The sequence below is a fragment of the Octodon degus genome, unplaced genomic scaffold (assembly GCF_000260255.1).
Source record: "Octodon degus isolate 3935 unplaced genomic scaffold, OctDeg1.0 scaffold00103, whole genome shotgun sequence".
Classification (NCBI taxonomy): Eukaryota; Metazoa; Chordata; class Mammalia; order Rodentia; family Octodontidae; genus Octodon; species Octodon degus.
The window spans coordinates 7816247-7833356 of record NW_004524679.1 but is presented as its reverse complement, the minus strand read 5'-3'; the positions used below and the strand labels follow the sequence as shown (position 1 = coordinate 7833356).

The 17110-nt window shown below is 36.1% G+C and overlaps 1 protein-coding gene across 2 annotated transcripts; it reads left to right on the top strand.

The window, feature by feature from the left end:
* The first annotated feature begins 8977 nt into the window (after positions 1 to 8977).
* On the top strand, positions 8978 to 12556 carry LOC101560510 (ubiquitin-conjugating enzyme E2 D2-like). 2 transcript variants are annotated; one of them, XM_012516376.2, is made up of 2 exons: positions 8978 to 8986; positions 12134 to 12556. In XM_012516376.2, the coding sequence occupies exons 1-2, from the start codon at positions 8981 to 8983 to the stop codon at positions 12554 to 12556; spliced, it is 429 nt and encodes a 142-aa protein (XP_012371830.1). In that variant the 5' UTR covers positions 8978 to 8980. The 2 variants fall into 2 exon arrangements, with proteins under 2 accessions (XP_012371830.1, XP_012371829.1); XM_012516375.1 differs by lacking the exon at positions 8978 to 8986 and having other exon boundaries at positions 12113 to 12556.
* Positions 12557 to 17110: the final 4554 nt, after the last annotated feature.

The window sequence follows — 17110 nt, the reverse complement described above, 5'->3', positions numbered from 1 at the left end:
CCATTTTCTACATAATACTGTATGGCTTCCCCTGTCATGTTTCTAGCTCTTCTCCTTGCCCTCTTTTCATTGTCTATTACTCAAATTCTTGCATTCCTTTTAGTTTCATTATACCTTTCTATTTGTATTTCTTCTTTTGAGTTCTTATACTAAGGAAACTATATGAAATTTACACCTCTGTGTCTGGTTTATTTCACTTATGAGCACATCTTCAAGTGGCATCCACTTCGATATGCAGGCTTTGAGTTTATCATTCTTTATAGCTGAAAAATACACCAGAGTATAAAAATAGCACATCATGTTATTCCATTCCTCAGGTGATGGGCGTCTTGGTTGTTTCCAAGATTTGGCTATCACAAATTGTGCTACTATAAACATAGGCACATATATATCACTATTACATGATGTTTTCAGAACGTCCAGGAACATTCCCTGTAGAGGAATTGCTGGTTTAAATGGAATTTCCATTCCAAGTTTTCCATGGATTCTCCAGTGTTTTCCATAATGGATGCACCACTCTACATTGCAATCAGCAGTGAATAAGTGTTCCTTTTTCCCCACAGCCTCTCCAATTTTTCTTTCTGGATAATTTCTTTATGATACCCTTTTTTTCAAGTGTGAGATGTTATCTCTATGTTCTTTCAATTTGCATTTCATTGATGGCTAGTGATGTGGAACATTTTTTCACGTATTTATTTGATACTGTAATTTCATCCTCTGAGAAGTGTGTGTTCCTCTCAGATGCCCATTTCTGCACTGAGTCTTTAAATTTTGGGGTACTGGTGATTTTTAGTTCTTTATAAATTCTATGGAGCAGAACTTTGTCTCAGTTAGTATTAGTCAAGATTCTTTCCAAATTAGTTGGTTGTCATTTCACTTTTATAGTAGTTTTTTTTGACGGTTGTCTTTTCACTTTGTTGGTTATTTCTTTTGACCTGCAAAAACTTCTCAATAAGAACAGGTCCTAGTTGTTAATACCTTCAAGTATTTCCAGTGCGATTTGATTTTTTTTCATGAAATCTTTGCCTATCCCTATGTCTTCAAGAGTTACTCCTTGTTTAACTTACATGACATTTAGTCTTTCTTCTTTAATGTTTAGTTCTTTAATCCATTTTGACTTTAGCTTAGTGCTTCACGATAGACCTGAATCAAGTTTTAGTTTTCATCGTGTAGAGAGCCAGTCTTTCCAGCACCAATTGTCAAAGAGGCTATCTTTCTTCTAGTGAGTATGTTTTACAATTTTGTCAAAGATAAGTTGGCTAGTGTGTTAGTAGAAGTTTCAGCATATTCTAATCTATTGCATTGATTCTCAGGTCTATTGCATTGCCAGTATCATGCTGACTTTATCACAGTATCCTTGTAGTATAATTTCAAGTCAGGAATTTTAATGCCTCCTACCTTGTCTTTATTGCCCAGGACTGCCTTTGCTATTCTAGGTCTTTTCTGGTTAAAAACAAATTTTAGGAATAATTTCTCTAGGTCTGTGAGGTGTGGTGGTGGTAGGTTGATAAGGATTGCATTAAATCTGTGCAGCAATTTTGCTAGTATGGCCATCTTCACAATGTTGGTTCTTCCTATCCAGGAGCATGGAATATCTTTCCATTTTCTGAAATCCTCTACCATCTCTTCTTTAATAGTAAAATAAATTTCCTTTAAAATACCTTTGACACCTTTAGTTAGATCAATTCCAAGGTACTTCATTTCCCTCAGTGCTATTGTAAAAGTCATTGTTCCTATAATTTCCCTATCATTGTTTTTGTAGTAATTCTAGTAGCTTCTTGATTTAGTTTTTTGGGTCTTCCAAGTAAAGTATCATGTCATCTGTAAATAATGATAATTTAACTTCTTCTTTACATGTTCTTATTCCTTTCATTCCTTTATCTTGTCTAATGGCTCTAGCTACTGATTCGAGAACTACATTGAATAGCAGTGATGGTAGAGGACATCCTTGTCTTGTTCCAGATCTAAATGTAAAACATTTCAGTTTTGCCCCATTTACAATTATGTTAGATATTGGGTTTTCCTAAATGGCTTTTACCAGATTGAGGTAGAGGCTATCTATTCCAATTTTCTATAAGAATTTGAACATGAATAGATGTTGGACTTTGTCAAAAGACTTTTCTGCATCAATGGAGATGATCATGTGGTTTTTAGTTTTCACTCTATTGATGTAGATTATTAAATTTATACATTTTGAATATTAATCCATCCTTGCATCCCTGGGTTGAATCCTACCTGATCATGGTGTATGATCTTTTTGCTGATTTTCTGTACTGTATTTGCTGGAATTTTATTGCGGATTTTGGCATCTATTTTCATAAGGGAGATTGGCGTGTAGTTCAGTTTCTTAGTTCGTTTTTCCCCGGTTGTGGTATCAGTGTAATACATGCCTCCAAGAATAATTTTGTGAAGGTTGCTTCCTTTTTAATTAGATTGAAGAGTCTCTGGAGTAGAGGGACTACATCTTCTGCAATTTTCTTGTAGAATTCAGCTGTGAATGCATCCAGACCTGGGCTTTCCTTTTTCCTTAGGTTTTTACTACATCTCGTATTTCATTGACTGCTATTTGGCTATTGAGAGTGGTTATATCTTGTCAGTTCAGTTGCGGTAATTTGTACCTTTCTAGGAATCTGTCCATTCCTTCTGTGTCTTCTACTCTGTTAGAGTAAAGATTCTCAAAGTAGATATTGATAATCTTGTGAATTTCCACCTTGTCTATGGCAATTATACTCTTCTCATTCCTTATTTCTTGTATTTGAATTTTTTCTTTCCTCTTTTTGATGAGGTTCGCTAAGGGCCTATTGATTTTATTTAATCTTTCAAATAACCAGGTTTTTTTTTTTTTGTTAATTCTTTGAACTCTTTTCTTCATCTCAAGTGAATGAATTTCTGCTCTAATCTTTATAATTTCTTGCCCTCTTTGGGCTCTGGGTTTGATTTGCTCTTCGTTTTCTAATTGTTGAAGCTGCAGCATTAGGGTATTTATTTGTTCCCATTCTGTTTTCCTAATGTGTGACTTCACAGCTATGAATTTCCCTCTGAGAACTGTTTTTATCATATCACATACATTCCTATAAATTGTTCTTGAATTTTCTTTGAACTGTAGATATTGTTGAATTTCTTGTTTAATTTTATCTGTGACCCATTGGTTGCTGAGTAACATGTCATTTAATTTCCACATCTTTACAGTTTTTTCTGGTTTCTTTTGTCATTTGTTTCCAATTTCATTGCAAAGTGATCAGGTAAAATGCATGGGATAATTTCTGTTTCCTTGCATGTACTTAAGCATGACCTATGGACAAGTATGTGGTCAATTTTAGAAAATGACTCATGTGCAGCTGAAATAAAATGTGCATTCTGCTGTGTTTGGGTGGAACATTCTCTATATGTCCACTAAGTCCATTTGTTTCAAGCTCTGGTTCGGTTCTGTTATTTCTTTGCTAAATTTTTGGTTGACCTATCTGTTTGGGATAAGGGTTTGTTCAGGTATCCTGTTAAGATTGTGGTATTGGATATTAGATTTTTCATGTCGATTAAGATTTGTTTATGTAGTTGAGTGCTACCGTGCTTGGTGCATATGAGTGTTACCTCTTCCTCTTGAATTTGTACTATAACCAGTATATAGTGGTTTTCTTCATTTCCCTTCATCATTCTTAGTTTGAAGTTGAGACTGTCTGAGAATAGGATTGCTACCCCTTCTTTTTTTCTGAGGTATGGGGTATGTAATATTGTTTTCCATCCTTTGACTTTTACCCTGTGAATGTGTTTATGCATTAAATGTGTTTCTTGTATACAGAATATTTTTGGATTTTGTTTGTTAATCCATTGTGCCAGTCTATTTCTCTTAATTGATGAATTGAGTCTGTTTACATTGATGGTTATATTGAGATATATTGACTTACAATTGATATGTTAATTTCTTGTTTTCATTTACTCCCTTTTCTCCTGTGTTTAATTGTTTGCCCTATTTATTTCGTTGCTTCTGATGTCATTCATTGTATTCTGGTCATTTTGTTCCCTCTCTAGAACATCTTTTAGTAGCCTGTGTAGGGTTTGCTTTTTCATCATGAAATTCTTAGTTGTTCTTTGTCATGGAAGTATTTCACCTCTCCATCAAACTTGAAAGAGAGTTTTGCAGGGTATAGTAATCTGGGCTGAAATTTGTTTTCATTCAGTACTTGAAGTAGTCTGCTCCATACACTTCCTGCCTTCATGGTTTGTGAATTGTAGTTAGCCATAATTCTGATGCGTTTTCCTCTGAATGTGATCTGCTTCTTTTCTCTAGTGGCTTTCAGTATATTATTCTTGTTCTGAATTTCTGGAATCTTGACTATTTTATTTCTCCCTATGTTTTTAATTGTATTGAGGCTACCTGGCCTTCTGTATGCTTCAGGTAGCTGAATTTCAGATTGTTTCCTCATATTTGTGAAGTTTTCTGCTTTTACTTCTGCCCATATTTTTTAATGTCCTTTTAACTGACTCCTTCTTTCTCACTGATACCTATTTTTTCCTGCATTCTAGTTGTTTTTAATAGATCTTTTCTTACCTTTTCACTAGCTGCACCAGAGTCTTCAAGATCCGAAAGTCTGTCTTCACTTTCACTGAAACGGTTTTGCAAGCTTGCGATTGAGATTTTAATTTCCTCTATAGCTCTGACTCTGCTTCATGCGATCTGTTTCTTTCCTTTATTTTTCATTCAAGGAATCTGTCATTTTTCTAATTTCCTCTATTTTTTATCAATCCTTTCTTTAGAAATAGTTATTAATTCTTTTACTGCAGTGTCTTCTTTAGACTGGATTTCCTCTCTATGTTTCTGTAGTTGATTCTTTACTTCAAATGCTATGAGTTCAAAGATTTCTTTTTTTATTTCAGAAAAAAAAAATTTCTTCTCTGAGTTCCTCTATAACATTCTGCTGTTGCTTTTTTACTATACCTGATTTTAATTCATATATTTGAGCTGCTCTAGTGTCCTCTGGACTTCTTCTGGGTGGGCATTGGGTTTCCTTCATATGTTTCTGCATTTCATTTTTTATTGCAGATGGTATTTATTCAGGGATTTCTTTTTTTCTTTTTGTATTCTGAATTCCGCTATACCTTTCTGTAGCTGTTTCTTTGTTTCAGAATTTGTTGATTAATTGATTTCAGCTGTGTGGTTCCCAATTTGTAATGTGTTAGTGTCCTCTGCAATTGTTATGTGTGTGCTTGTGGTCTGAGATTGCATTTTGCTCCTTCTCATTGTCATTTTGTGTAGCACTGTTTTCTGACCTTCATTGTAGATATTTCATGCAGTTATAACCTTAGCACCTAATGAAATTCAGGTGCAGATCTACAAAGTTTGGGTTTATTCAGCTGTGCCTGGTTTAGGTCTGGCTTCTGTGGTTTGCTCCTTCCTCCTGTCACCCTTGGGAGTCGATCATGTTGTGCCCCTCTGGCATGATGTCCTGCTCCTGGAGTAGCTGGGTGGCTTGGTCTCCTACTTTCTCTGCAAGGATTTTAGCTGCAGGCTTTCACCCCAGGCCTGTAATCCAGGCCTGAGCTGAGTCTGGAGGGGACAAATTGGAGTGTGGGGGGGAAGGAAGCTCTCCCACACACTCACCAGGCCTGGGCTAGGGCTGCATCTGTTGATCCCCAAAACAAAGAAGAAATTCTCACTTGGCGGGCATGGTTGGGGTATTGCAGTGGAGTTGTGGTAGGGTTCCAATGTGGTGGAAGTGGGTCTCTCCCCACGCTGTGCCTGGCCTGGGACTGGCAGGCTCCAACAACTCAGCATAGCCAGAAGCTCTCTCCTACTATTGATTTTTAAAAAGCCTTCATTATAAGCTACTATAGCATATTACACTGACAGTAGCCTCAGATTTGTAGTTCTTACCTTGTACAATAATCACTTAATCTTATTCATGAATTAAAGCACAACTTAAACTCATGTAATAGTATTAATCAAACTTTTATGGTTTGTATTTAATATGTAAACCATAAGGCTACCATGTTCAAAGGTGGATCTTTTGAAAGTATTTCCACAGGTCCCAGGGTCCAGTCTCCCGTGTGCCATACTAGCCCTGCCCCCGTGATGCTCCAAGGCAGTGACTGAGATTGTGTGTGGTGGTGCACACCTGTAATAGCTGAGCTTTTGAGGTTGAACATAGGAGGATCACTAGGAGTCTGATCTGTGTATTGAGATCCTATAGATCCTGTACTAAACACATAAGAAAGTGATTATGTTATAAACCCTCTAACTTTTCAATGAATTACTCTATACATGAATTAACAACTTATTAGTACTGCTAGCAAGTAGTACAGACATAAGCTTAATTTAAGAAAATTTGTCATGCAAGCTTGGGGGACTATTTAGGTTCTGGATCCTTACTCTGGTTTTGTGTCTCTGTCTGTATTTCATTCTCTCTCTCTCTCTCTCTCTCTCTCTCTCTCTCTCTCTCCTACCCCCTTTCTTGACTTCTATGAGGAGAACAGGTTGTGGAATAAAACAACTTCTTGAATTTAAATTAAGCATCAAACAAAATGCTGTGATAAATATACATTTCCAGGAATGACAATGCAGACAAGGACATTTGTACAATCAACAGCAATAATAAAAATAAGGAAATAATGTATGTTGAAACAAATACTGCGGCTGTGCTTGGTGGCGCATGCCTCTAATGCCAGCATTTAGGTGGCTGGGATAGGGGAGCCAATGTGAGTTCCAGCACTGTCAGGGATACAAAGTTCAAGGCCATGATGAACTACATACTGAAAAGTTGTATCAAAAAAGGCATAAAACAGAGATTAGAATGTTGAAGCCACTAACCAAGTAATAGGAATTGCTGAGAATAAGCAGAGTTAGGAAGAAGCATATGTAGATTGTTTTATATTATTGATAAGTAAGTTGACAATATTAATATGATGATTTCAAAATTAATCCACTGTGAGAGAAACAAATACATGAGGAGGAGAAGCAACAGATTACTAATCAGGTGCAGGAGGGAGACTAGGAGGTAGAAAATGGAAATGGGAGAAAAGTGTTGTTGGAAGAGTTTGATTAGATTGCAGTGAGGAGGAAGAAGGAGAATTGGAGGAGGAGGAAGAGAAGAAGGATGAAAAGGCAGAAGAGGACATGTATGTGGACAAGAGGTAGAAGAGGATGATGAGAAGGGAGAATTATATACTACCTCATATTTGCATTGTTACTAAAGTGGCACTATAAAATTTGAGAGAGCCCAAGCAAAACCATGACTCATCCACATGGCTGACACTGACAAAGAATCTACAATCTGTAGTATAGGGTTTCAGGGTAAATATTGCAGGGATTTGACTGACTTTGTCATATAAAAATTATATTTATTGTTATATAGCTCTTGCTTTATCTTGCTTTTAACCATCCAGCAGAAAAGTATAAAAATAAGGTATGAAAAGTAAGGCTGTATTAATATGCTGAGCTGTAAAAGGCTCAAGTCAACAACTTCTGACATTGTCAGTCCTGTGAGTAATCCACTGCTATTATGGGCTACTGGACTATATTGGATTATTTTTCTGAATTCATGTACCTACACAATTTAAATGGCAATGGAATATCCATCTCTGAAAAAGTCAAACAAAAAAAGTGAATACAAAGGAAGGACCATTTTGTATCTGTATGTACAAAGTAGTTAAGATAGATATACAGCTACTTTCTCTTAATTCAATGAATAGAAATATTTGTTCTAACAATGTTTGTGGACAGGATATCATATGTGCATCTTGTACTATGAATACCCACTGAGAAGACAGCAGTATGCAGTGTATTAATTATTGAAAGAGTGCTAGTAATCAGTTTTGAAACTGTTTCATTGCTATTTGTTTCTCAATAAAATTAATGAAATAAAATAAAATTTGAGAAAATACAGATACATAAACAATTTTTAATTATTATGAGTTGTGGTAAAAAGTGTACAATAAATGCTGCTGAATTTCAATTCAAGAAAAATTGAGACACAAATACATTACACTGCATTTTCCTAAAGTGTATATGGCCCCATGTGATTTCTGACTCTCAGAGTCAAAATGAACATGATAGGTAAGAATTTTTATTGGATTCACAAACGAAAGGAAAAGTACATATTCACAAATGATGACTTAAAAAACTGCTTCAGAAAGTGAAAAGAGAGATGGAATAAGTGGAGACACCCCTGCACAACCCTGCACCCTGTGCAGCCAGAAGTCAGAGGAAGAGCCAGGTGTAGACTCTGGTATTGGCCCTGGTGGTGGTGGCAGTGGCTCCAGAGGAAGTGAATTAAAAAGGAAAACAAGGGGACCTATCTGCTCGGGCCCCTCTCCTGACCCTCTCTTGGATAGGAGCTTTCTTTCTCTCAATAAATATATTCTGCTCATAAAAAAATAAAAAGGAAAACAAATCTTTTCTGCAGCTGACATTATAATTGCCTTTTGATGCTAGTGTTTCTGGAAGAACCTTGAATGCCTAGGGACTTCCAAACAGTGCTGCTCATAATCTTCAGTTTTATTCTGATCACTTTAGAACTGTGATTACCAAGTAGAAATTAGTTTACTGATAAGAAGACATGACTTATCTGCCTACCTCAGACAACTGGATACACTGGAGCACATTTACCCAGGAGAATGTGTGTCCATCTGATACTACTCCTGAGTAGGACTCCATTCTGTTGTCAAATGTTGACAATGTGAGTACTGATTTTCTAATTAAAACCACTGCTAAAAAGGGCAAGGTATGATTTTTAAACTTCTATTGAATGTAGTATATACAAAATAATTAAGACAGATATATAGCTACTTTCTTAGTCCAATGAGAAAAAAGATTTGTATTAGTAGTGTTTAGACAAGATATGTCTGTAGCTTGTCCTCTGAATAACTAGCACAAAGACAAAAATATGTAATTTATTAATTATTGTAACTGTCCTGCTAACTTGCTCTGAACCTATTTCATTCCTATATTTTTCTCATTAAAATGAATACAAAATTTAAAAGAAAATGCATGAGTGTATACTGAAAAGAAAAACATAATAGTCATCAAAACCTATTATGATACTTATTAAATCACTTTTCCAATGAGTTATTTTTACTTACCTATGTCATACACCAAAGAAGTCATCATTGTTTCAAGCTTCTCAGGAGGTCACTTCTTCATCTTTTTACCTGACATTTGAAAATAAAATAAACCTATATACAAATCCAAAAAATAAAAATGTATGGAATGGAGCAATTAATGCTTAAATTTGTTTTCTGTTTTTAAGATTTTATATTTTTTCACTCAATTTTGCATGCATATATCTGATAATCTAAACAAACATTTTGAAAACAATACTATGTAATAAAACAAATCCTGTCAAATTTGTAAAATGCTTATTAAAAGTTAAAAATATATGATAAACTTCTTCTGAAATAGCATATTTTAAAATGTCTCTTGAAAACATGACGTATCTGCATTTCTTTTGAGCCATTTTCCATTGCCATTGAGAACAAATGAAAATATGTAAGAAAAAAGGACATTGAGGACCTGCAAGGTAGCTCAGGGGTCTAAAGTGCCTGCAGAGTCAAGCTTAGGCAGGTACAGGGGACCACAGTTAGATACCTGGCACCACTTGCTGTGGCAGCCACACCCTCAGGACAGGCTGAACCACCTCACCCCCAAAAACAGTAAAATAGAAAAGGAAATAAAGTATATTTATATTATTGTCACACAGAGAACTTAATCTGAAATCAGAAGAAATACACACAGAATGATCTTTCCCCCTTTTCAATATCTGAAAATGTAATCACAAGACCTATCAGCTTCTCACTTTTTCATAGAAAACAGGAATACAAATTTGCTGTGAAGGAAATATAGTCTATGTGTTCAAAAATCAGTGAAATATTTATCATCATATAATGTACGATAATACCTTATTATCATAACTACAGCATTCATACTACAAAGGCAAGCAGTCTTTTTCTACTGCTATTTTCCTGGATCTCAAACTAAGTTGTTTTTTTTTTTCTGACTAAGTTTAATATAAGACTTCTTAAGAATTGAAAATGGCATGAATGTATAGTGGCATGCTGCATTTCTCAAAGATGTTAGTGACATAAACTAAAAGTTACAGAAACTGGTAGAGATTTTTCATATTCAAGGAGTCTAAACAGATGAAAATGAAGAACAATATACCTGATCCAGGCCTGCATCTTTTATAAGACATATAAAAATTAAGAGCATGATTTGTTGAAAATTAAAATAACACATATACTAGGTCTCATCCACAAAAGTGTGGCTATCTTCAAGAAGTCAACTAATAACAAATGCTGGAGGGACCTTGAGGACAAAGGTACCCTTCTTCAGTGTTGGTGACAGTTTAGATAGGAACAACCACTATGGAAATCAGTGTATAGATTTCTCAAAAAACTGGGTTTGAGGTTTCCACCTAACCAGCTATTGTGATCCTGGGTATTTTGCAAGTGAAATTGAAAGCATCATGCAAAAGCAGCATATGTGCCTCCATATTTATAGCAGCACATTTTTTCACAGCTAAATTTTGGAAAAAGTGCAAATGCCCATAAACTGAGGAATGGATAGATAAAGTATGGTATTTTTATAAAATGCAGTCCTACTCTGTAATAAAAAGGATACATTTGAAGCTTTTATCAATAAGTAGATGAAAATAGAGAACACAATTTTAACTGAAATAAATTAGACTTTCATGTGCAAACATCATATTGTCCACCTACTGTAAGAACACTAAATAAATAAAATCTGAAACGTACAATACATACTGAGAAAAGGGTATGAATTTGTTCAAAAGGAATGAACTACTAAGAGGAAGAGAAAAACAGGAGCTGGGGGGAGGTAAGTGATACATCTATGTATGTGAGAAAGATGGCTTGGATAACTACACTGCGGATTTCTTTTGGTCTGTGGAAAGGAGTAGTTAGGGCTTATTTGTTTTTCTTTTACTTTTCCAATTTTGATAATACACAACTTGAAGCCAAAGCTACAATTCACAGCAAATACAGTCAAATTTATTATTATTTTCTTTAGTGAAATTCTGTACCACTTCTAATTATTTTATTATTGTTATTTTGTGTTCTCTTTAAAAGGAAAAATAATGACTTATGAACTCACAAAATGAATACAGACATATTAGATTAGATATAAAGAGAACAACATTGCTACATTTACCTACATGTTTATGGCAGATAAAATAATAATTTTTCTTTCTTCTGCCCTCCATCTCATTCTCTGAAGAATGATTAAAAATTCTTACTGGTTTTCACTCTAAACTTAATTTCTGCAGACATTATATTTGTTTAAAACACAGTCTTTCAAGAACAAGATAATTTATAAAAAATACTGTCTGAATATTAAATTAACTAAAAATACTTATACATAGCTTGTATGTCCTAGGAGATAAATATGTCATTAAGTAAGGTTTGTAGTATGCTTCACTTACACTCAACGATATATCTGGAGAGAAAATAGAGTTTCAGAAAATGAAAAGAGAAAGTGACTCTAAGGTGAGATGTAGGGGACAATTCATGAAAACCACTTTATTTATTTTGATAACTGGCAGATCTTACTTGCCAGTCCATGGAGTAAGCACTGGGTGGAGATTTGGAAGTGCCCCCCTCTTTTAATGCCAACCCTCCTCCCGGCCCTGCCCCCACCCCCTTGTGTCAGTCCCCACCTACCAGTGATGCACTCTCTGTGGCCATTGTTACCTGACTTAAGAGATCCCAGCAGTTACAGTGACCTGGATACAGGGACCAGATACAGCAGCGCGGTAGGCGCCCCAGCTAGGACCTCTAGCCTCTCCAGCAGTGGCCGCTGAAAGGTAGCATTCTGGCAGACAGTGGACTCTCAAGCTCTCTGAATCACTGCGAGGGAGGAGACATCAATCCACAAGTGAGCATCAACACCCAAGGTGACTTATAGCAACGGATATCAGCTGTCTTTTACCGTTCTCTTCACTCCAGGCAGCCTTCCCCAACACCTCCCACCACCAGAGGTCCAGTTCTCAAAACGAGAAATTTTCACCTTGGGCTTTTGCTGAGTTCCTTGGAGTTCAACAACACCAATGACCTGGACCAAGACCCGAGACCTGCGCCAACTTTGGGACCCCAAGTATTAAACACAATGGCTCTAAAGCGAATTCAGAAGGAGCTCCATAATCTTGCTCATGACCCACCAACCCACTGCTCTGCCAGGCCAATAGGAGATGACATGTTCCTCTGGCAGGGGACCATAATGGGTCCTAATGACAGCCCCTACCAGGGAGGTGTTTTTTTCTTAAATATACAGTTTTCTTCGGACTACCCATTCAAACCACCCAAGGTAAAATTCACCACCCGAATTTTTCATCCAAATATTGGTCGAAATGGAAACATCTGCCTAGACATCCTCAAGCAGCAGTGGTCGCCAGCACTCACAATTTCAAAATTGCTCTTATCCATCTGCTACCTGTTGTGTGACCCCAATACTCAGGATCCCTTGGTCCCCGGAATTGCCAAGCTCTACTTGACGAATAGGAGAGAATATGACCGAATAGCTAGAAGATGGGCAGAGAAGTTTGCCATGTGAGACTTCCAACACAAAGTCGTTTGGCAAAATAATAAAGTCAAAATTGGCAGTACAATGATTTCGTTGTCCATTGATTGCTTTTTTTTAAGATACAGCCTCCCATATTGGTGAGCATATATTTCATACGTTTCAAATTAGGATACATGTTGAGAGGTTTTGTGGGACTGGGTTAATGAGGGCATTCAGGTAGTTAGTGAGAAGCAAGAAGGGCCAGAGAGGGGAAGATCTCTGGGATCATGAGGGGAATAAAGCAACATTGTTTTATTTTGTTTTCAAGTATGTGATTTCTTCAATGGTTTAAGATTGTAAATCTAAGCAAGGACAAGAACAGATGGTGTCCTTGGGAAGAGAACAATTTTGCATGTGCATGGAAATGATTTAAATGGGGACAGTTCAAGAAGTGGCAACAAATAGGAAGACCTTATTGAACATTATAAAGCTAGTTAAGGAACTGTTCAACTTTATATCACCTGCTCTTTAGAAGTTGTGGTTTGCATCAAAATTATTGTCCATCAATATCCTCTACTTTGAGGTCATTGGCTTACCATAAAATGAAAGGCATCAGGAATTTTTTCATATAAATTTTTTAATTTCCAGTTTTCTACATCTTACAATTCTTATATCCCTTTCACCTTATCCAACCCTCCTGTTTCCCATCAGTCATGCTGGTGTGAAATTTAAGAGGCCAGTGCCCTTCTGACAAAGGTATTTTCCAACAGTCAAGGTATATAGGAAAGTTAAGGTTATTGATAGAGTGGTTTGGTGCAGCAGGTATGCACAAGGGAGGACCACTCCACCAATGAAGAAGGTTGCACATTCTTTTTTGTTTTATTTTGTTTTGTTTTGTTTTTGGTGGAACCAGGGATTGAACTCAGGCCCTCGCACTTTCCAGGGAAGTGCTTACTCTACTGAGCCATCTCCCTGGCTCTGCACATCCTATTTTTGATTTAATGTGAGAATGACATCTGGAAATTTCATCCTAGGATAGCTTTCAACAGTTTTTTCTATTATTATTTCAAGGGTCTACAGGGTGTTCAGAGTCTCACTGCTAGATGAGACTCATAGTAATCTGCCTATTGACAGCCTCCCAAGAACTAGATTTATAGACATGCGCCACCACACCTAGTCTCAATTGCCATCTCAGAGAGCCCAGGGGACAGGACTGCATCAATAGTTTACAGTACATAATAGAAACACCATCTGTCTCAATTCTGTGGATAGCCTTTTAACATTGATATAGTGGTTGTGTTTTACAGGTTCCATGTCCTTGCCAGTGCTAGAAATTTTCCTTCTTGGAAAAATTAATTAAGACATTTAAATATTTTGTCAAGTGGATCAGAATTCTAGGGATCAAGATCAGAATAACATAAGTTTGTATTTGAAAATGTTTTCCACTATAGGTGGGCAAAGAAACAATTATCCTGCTCAAGACATGACAAGACATTTGATCATGAGGTGACATGTGTACGTTTCTCCGTAGATTATAAGGTAAAAAGTTGTTCTTCTACTGTGGAATCCCCTCTCATCTGCAATCCTGCCTTTAAAGAACAGCAGCACTATAAACATGCTTCTCCACACTGTCCTTTGGTCTCCAGAGGGCTTCTCAAGATGTATACTGGACTCAAATTTTTCTTATTTATGCAAGAATATTTTGAGGTCTAGCTTTCGATCCTGGGCATTAACCTGTCACATTTTTAGAAGAAGGTGGTAAAGTTAAATGAAATCCTGGATTAGAGACAGTGTTCTTGGTTAGTCATGAAACAGCATCATTAGCGTCTTTCATAATGGTTGGCTTTGCTTGCTAGATCCTGGAAAGAGATGTAGATCAGACCATGTGGGTGCTTCACTCACAACATATTTGTGTCTTAGATGAGCAGCCTCAGGTTTTCATGGACATCTAGAAATCCCACTCAAACTTTCCACCATTATGAAGTACTTTTTATTCATCTAGTCATGAAGCAAACAAAACTACCATTTTCATGAAAAGATCTCTGTTTTCAAAGGCTATTTGCTATACAGGTTAGAATAAGGCTGCTTTTAAAAAGAAAAAGCAATGAGGATGACACTGAATTTTAATAAATGCCCTTTACTTTCTCCAGTAAGGGCCATGAAATATATGTGTAAGAACATGTGCATTGTTTAGTTTTTTAAAACTTTAATAGTCCAAGATGATTGTTGTTACAACATGTACAGAAATATAAAGGAGAACTGGGGGGGCTGGTGAGATGGCTCAGTGTAATAAACGCTTCCCTGGAAAGCACAAGGGCCTGAGTTCAATCCCCGGCTCCACAACAACAACAATAATTAATAATAATAATAATAATAATAATTAATAAATAAAGGAGAACTGGACTGAGATAGTTTACTTACTTGGATCTATCTACTTAGAAGAATTGGGACCAGTCAAATAGCTCAGAAGATTAAAGCACCTGCTTAGACAGATGCAGAGGCCAGGAGTTCATCACCCAGTCACACTGAGACAGCTATGAGACTGGGTGTCATGGAGCATTCCTGTATTCCCATCACTTGGGAATCTGTAAACAGGAGGATCACTGCAAGTCTGAGCTACTCAGTGAGACCCTGTAGACCCATAGACCCTGTCCTGAAACTCAAAAAAATCCTCAGAAGGTAAAAATAAATGTAAAAATAAGTTTCTTAAAACACATGTGTAGAGACCAGGCATGGTGGCAGGTGCCCATAATCCCAGGGCTTGGAGGCTGAAAGGAAAAGGATCACCATGATCCCAATCTGTGTTGTGAGATTCTGTAGACCCTGTATTAAATTACTCAAAAATAAAAATAAAAAAGAGAGTACATGTGTGTCTTGAAATAGGCAAATTTTCCTTCATGAACTTATAAATTGTGACTATCTCATCAAATAAGCAGTTTTTTTAAACATCAGTACTCATAACTCACTGTTACCATCTACCATACAAAAGGCATAGGTAGATGGTATAATCTGAAAATTCTCCCAGTTGATGTGCTGTAGTAATATCATGGAGTCTTTGAAGGTTGTCAGGTGAGTGTATTGCTGACATAAATAATAAGGGTACCTATAAATGTTCTTGAAGGACTGGGTTCATGTCTTCTCTTCTCCACAAACTTTAAACATTTGTACATAAATTACAGTTTAAATGTATATCCAGGGATAAAGCTTTTTATAGTTTAAGCTTGTGTGTGAACACACAGTTCTCTTTTATGATTCGTCCCGCTTCACTTGACTAACCATGTTCAATAGCAAATGTTACATTTTTAGTTATATAGGTCTTGCTTTAACTTAGTCTTAACCATCCAGCAGGAAAGGGTGATCACAAGGTGTAATGAGTAAAGCTCTATTAATATGATGAACAGTAAAAGGCTTAAATAAACAACTTCTGACAATTGGCAGTTGTGTTGATAGCTCACTACTGGTGTGGACTATTGGAGTATATTGGGTTATTTTGCTGAATTCCAATATTTACAATTTTTGGACTGCCATCAAATATGAAAAGTTCCTTTGAAGATTTCTCCAAATACAGCTTCTCTATCTACAGTGTTACACCCATCTCTAACAAAACAAAACTAAAAGTGGGGTTATAAATAAAGGAACATTTTATTCGAAAAAAAAACTGTCCCACTATCTTCATAGTTACCACTTGTCTCAAATGTCTTCCCCAGAGCAAAGGACTATTCACAATATATTGTTGCTCATGAGTGTCTTTATTGTCATTTATGTATTGGACTGTATCATTAACTCAACATCTGGAGTTTTTGGAAGCACAACTAGATTCATCATTGTGTCCAGATGTTGGTTGGCAATGGATATGCCACAATCAAGCCTTTGGTGTCAAACAGTACTGAAAGATGAATGGCTAAGTGTTCAGCATCTACATGTTTTAACTCTGCTAATATCTATGTACTGGTGTAAATTTCCTCTGATGAAAAGCAAATGCTTTGAATTTGCATAGGGTCACTGCAAAAAAGTAAAAACATATACTACAATTAGCAATAAAAAATGATTCCCTCTCTTCATATCTTTTCCTTGAGAGACTTTAGCAAGAGCAAACAAGCATTCACCACTCCTGCATTTTGATCTTAGAAATTTCAACATCCACAACAGCAAGAGATAATTTTTATTGAATATAAATGACATAGTCTCAGGTATTTTGTAGCAGAAAAAAATGGTAAGGAATTTTAACTATAAATATAAAGGTAACAATGTGTTAATATTTTGAAGTACTTGTAAATTGGGATTCAAACAATGAAAACGTTATTTTCCTACCACAGGGACATTTGCTTCAAAAAAAATTTCTTTACCTATATTTCCAGACAGTGCTGGCAAATATGAATAACCTATATCTTGACTATTCATTCACCACTTAATATTTAATGATGCTAAAGCATGTTACTGAGTATTTCATTCATGAAATTTTCATGAATTTTATGTTAATGTTAGTCAACTTGAATTAATTACATTAAAATTGTTATGACTGGCAAATTGTTAGCATACCATGAAAATTGGAGGATAGGATAAGAAATTGGACTATGGAGATGGCTTAGTAGAATAAGTGCTTCC

What these genes read in the sequence shown, in the direction of transcription:
- LOC101560510 (XM_012516375.1), top strand. Translation starts at nt 12,113, where the DNA reads ATGGCTCTAAAGCGAATTCAGAAGGAGCTCCATAATCTTGCTCATGAC.